The sequence below is a fragment of the Cariama cristata genome, unplaced genomic scaffold (genome assembly GCF_000690535.1).
Source record: "Cariama cristata isolate BGI_N322 unplaced genomic scaffold, ASM69053v1 scaffold35249, whole genome shotgun sequence".
NCBI classification, from domain to species: domain Eukaryota; kingdom Metazoa; phylum Chordata; class Aves; order Cariamiformes; family Cariamidae; genus Cariama; species Cariama cristata.
The window spans coordinates 2,312-2,914 of NW_009634789.1; the positions used below are offsets into that span (position 1 = coordinate 2,312).

General features: G+C 39.3%; 1 protein-coding gene across 1 annotated transcript in view; it reads right to left on the reverse strand.

Annotated features, from left to right (window-relative positions):
* Window positions 1-246: 246 nt before the first annotated feature.
* The window catches only part of ISL1 (ISL LIM homeobox 1), a 4,673-nt gene continuing 4,316 nt past the window's right edge, over window positions 247-603 (reverse strand). Inside the window, exon 3 of the mRNA XM_009707260.1 lies at window positions 247-591. Coding sequence (XP_009705562.1) covers window positions 475-591 — 117 coding nt within the window. The 3' untranslated portion in view covers window positions 247-474. The remainder of the gene's footprint in view (window positions 592-603) is intronic.

Sequence of the window (603 nt, forward strand, 5' to 3'; positions counted from 1 at the left end):
CCTCTACCTTGGTTTCTCCCTAAGATGTGCAGTCAAATAAAAAGATAATCTTTTTTCACTTTTTTTTTGAGATCCACGAGTACAAATTCTTCACGTTTTGAAAACGTCTTTTCAGTCCTCCTCTTATCATTGAATAGCGCAGCGTTCGGTTTTTTGTTGTTTTTTTTGTTGTTTTTTGTGTGTTTTTTGGGGTTTTTTTTGTGTGGTTTTTTGTTTTTTGTTTTGTGGTTTTTTGTGTGTGTTTATTCTAGTAAGATCCCATGATTGTCTTCACAGTGTTGCTACCATATTACCTTGTCTTTTCAAACATGACTCCGTTCATTTCATGGAGCAATTCCTTGCTAGGTTCATTACAGGTTGTTAAATACTTTTTCCCCCTAAATTTCGGAGTCCAAACACGATCATTTTCCCACTCTCTCCAACAGGGGTGAGGGTAAGGGCAGAAACAACAACGGAAATCTGAACGAATGTTCCTCATGCCTCAATAGGACTGGCCACCATGCTGTTGGGCGTGTCTGGCAGCTGAGAGGACATTGATGCTACTTCACTTCCAGTAGAATTGGAACCGGGTCCTCCTTCTGAAAAATTAACCTGCCAAAAAAA